The sequence below is a fragment of the Eufriesea mexicana genome, unplaced genomic scaffold (genome assembly GCF_001483705.2).
Source record: "Eufriesea mexicana isolate 0111107269 unplaced genomic scaffold, ASM148370v2 scaffold562, whole genome shotgun sequence".
In the NCBI taxonomy this organism is placed as follows: domain Eukaryota; kingdom Metazoa; phylum Arthropoda; class Insecta; order Hymenoptera; family Apidae; genus Eufriesea; species Eufriesea mexicana.
Window position 1 is genome coordinate 179,809 of NW_016908714.1, and position 2,515 is coordinate 182,323.

General features: G+C 54.2%; 1 protein-coding gene across 1 annotated transcript in view; it reads left to right on the plus strand.

Moving 5' to 3' along the window:
• The first annotated feature begins 1,283 nt into the window (after positions 1 to 1,283).
• The window catches only part of LOC108545774 (insulin-like growth factor-binding protein complex acid labile subunit), a 3,253-nt gene continuing 2,021 nt past the window's right edge, over positions 1,284 to 2,515 (plus strand). The window contains exon 1 of the mRNA XM_017897556.1: positions 1,284 to 2,515. This exon is cut by the window's right edge and continues 2,021 nt beyond it. Within this exon, the coding sequence (XP_017753045.1) occupies positions 1,411 to 2,515 (1,105 nt within the window). The 5' untranslated portion in view covers positions 1,284 to 1,410.

Here is a 2,515-nt window from a genome sequence, read left to right on the forward strand (position 1 = left end):
CGATGCCACGTGAGAAGAACAAAAATAAAAATAAAAATAAAAATAAAATTTACAACGTAACATCTTTCACGTCGCGTTACATCCGACTCCGTTGAAAATAATCGTATTGGACGAAATACTGTAACAAGATAGGAAGCGTGCATGCCGGGAAAGTAGCTGACCTCTCACCTTATTTCGTGAGAACTGCACCTCAGCTCCTTTGTAATCCCAGCACGCGAATCGAATTTAAGAAAGCCAACGGCCAGCAATTCGCTGCTGAAGTTTAAGTCGCGTTGCCTATAGACAGGACCGGTGTTCGCAGAAATTGTCGCGACAACGAGAATTCGCGTAGCGTCAAACGTCAACCGATCAGAGTTACACCGGGTAGTGGAGCGTCAGGTCAATGGAGCGAAAACGCGATGGATGGGCAACAACAGACGCGAGAACGAGAGGAGAAACGCAAAAACGATCGGGTCGTAAAGACTCGTATCGAGGGAGATTCATCTTGGACTGGAGGATTTATACCCCCAAAACGAGCGGCAACGAAGGTGGCAGTGGAGCGAAGAAAGACCTACGATACTGGCCAGTGTCCACGCAGAGGAGCCCGCATTTACCTGGGCCGTCTTGCAAACGGTGTAGAACGAGCGAGGATAGGGGCATCGAGGAAGAGCCTAGGCCAGGTTGCTCGCAGAGGATAGCCTGTTGGCGAACGGGGAACGGTTGGCAGGCAGGCAGGCAGGAAATCCCGGCACGCGAATCGAGTTTAAGAAAGTCGGGACGAGTCGGTGAGTCAGTGAGCGAAGCAGCTAGTCGTCAACGGCGGTAGTTGGTGAAATCGCAGGATACCGGCTCTACTCGTCAGTACTCTGTCAGAGGACGCAAGCGCGCTCGCGCCCCTTATCGAGTTCGAGAGCAAAAGCGACGGCGACCGGTGGTGGTAGAGGTATACATCTATAGAGCTTGCATAGGAATAGGTGGGAGGGAAGGAGAAAGGGAGAAAAGCGGGGTGCGTGAGAGAGAAGACACGGGAGAAGGGTGGAGGGTTGTAGGTGGCGGCACACAGCCGGCTTGGAGGCTGAAGGGAGAGAAAGAGAGGTGGAAAGGGGTGGAAGAGGATGGTGGCGAAGAGGAGAGAGGCGGGTGCAGCTAGGAGTCGGGCGCCGCAGTGTTTGTCAGTCCTTCGTATGGACATCACGTCTGACGCGGCTGATAGTCTACTCGCGCTCTGGCATTCGTGTATACGCGTAAGTTTTGGCGGCATCTATCACCTCCGTTCGAGGACGTGTCGCGCGTCAAATCTGCCGTCGATGAGCTACCGGACGTGCCTGTGCTTACTCGCGACTGAATCGGGCCGTGCTGTCGTCGTCGGTTCGACGAGTAATTCGAGGATCAATCGGCGGATCGAGATGTGAAGACGCCGTATTGGAAGCGATGTGGCTTCCGTTCATGCTGCTCGCCTTGATGGCGAGCGGCTCCGCGTGTCCAGATTTATGCGAGTGTCATCAGAGTGCCGTCGACGGGGAGCAGCCGGCTTTTGTACATGTGAAGTGTCGTGGTCGTGCGCCAGGTTTGTCGGAATTGCCGATTAAAACTGGCAGTCTGACCGTGGACGGTGCGGACGAGTACGAAGTGATCGGTTTCTTCGAGGAACTGGACGCGAGCGATTCGCTGAACGATTTCGGGGTGATCGGTACGTTGAACGAGTTCAACGTTAACGATACGCTGGACGAGTTGGACCTCGGCAACTCGACCGTTTTACCCTACCTCGACGAATTATCCGTGACGAACTGTTCGTTGGTGTTCTTGAACGTGTCGTGGCACGGCTTGGAACGCGTGAGAGCGTTGAACCTGTCATGCAACAATCTGACACGATTGAACGATGTGATAGTAGGCCGTGTGATGAATATGAGCGAGCTGACGCGTTTCGACTTGTCTGATAACTCGCTGACAGACGTGAGTGCTGGGGCTTTTAGGACGCTTGCGGGATTGGTGAGGTTGAGTTTGCGTAGGAACGCGATATCCAATGTGCACGAGGACGCGTTCCGAGGATTGGACCGGTTGGAGTTTCTCGATTTATCGGACAACAGGCTGGCGGATTTGCCAGATAGCGCGTTGACACCGCTCTATTCGTTGCAAAAGTTGGACCTGAGTGGGAACCAGCTGCAAGTTTTGGGTGCCAGGTGGTTCGAGAGTCTCGACAGACTCAGGGAGCTAGACGTCTCGAGGAACGGTTTAGCGCGAGCGGCTTCCGGAACTTTGCAACCGCTTCCAGGATTATCGATACTAAAACTCGCGGAGAATCCTCTGAAAGAAAGAGACGTCTCGCTGCTTCTGGGCACCGGTAGACGCTTGGAGACCGTGGACGCGTCTCGTACCGGCCTGGCAAGGGTCCCAGCCGCGCTAACGAGATCGGTTAGGGCGCTCAGACTAGCCGGTAATAAGTTGACCACCATTCGCGGCGGAGACTTGGACAGTTACCCTCTTCTACGGATACTGGACATTTCGGAGAATCGATTGACAGACATCGAGGACGACG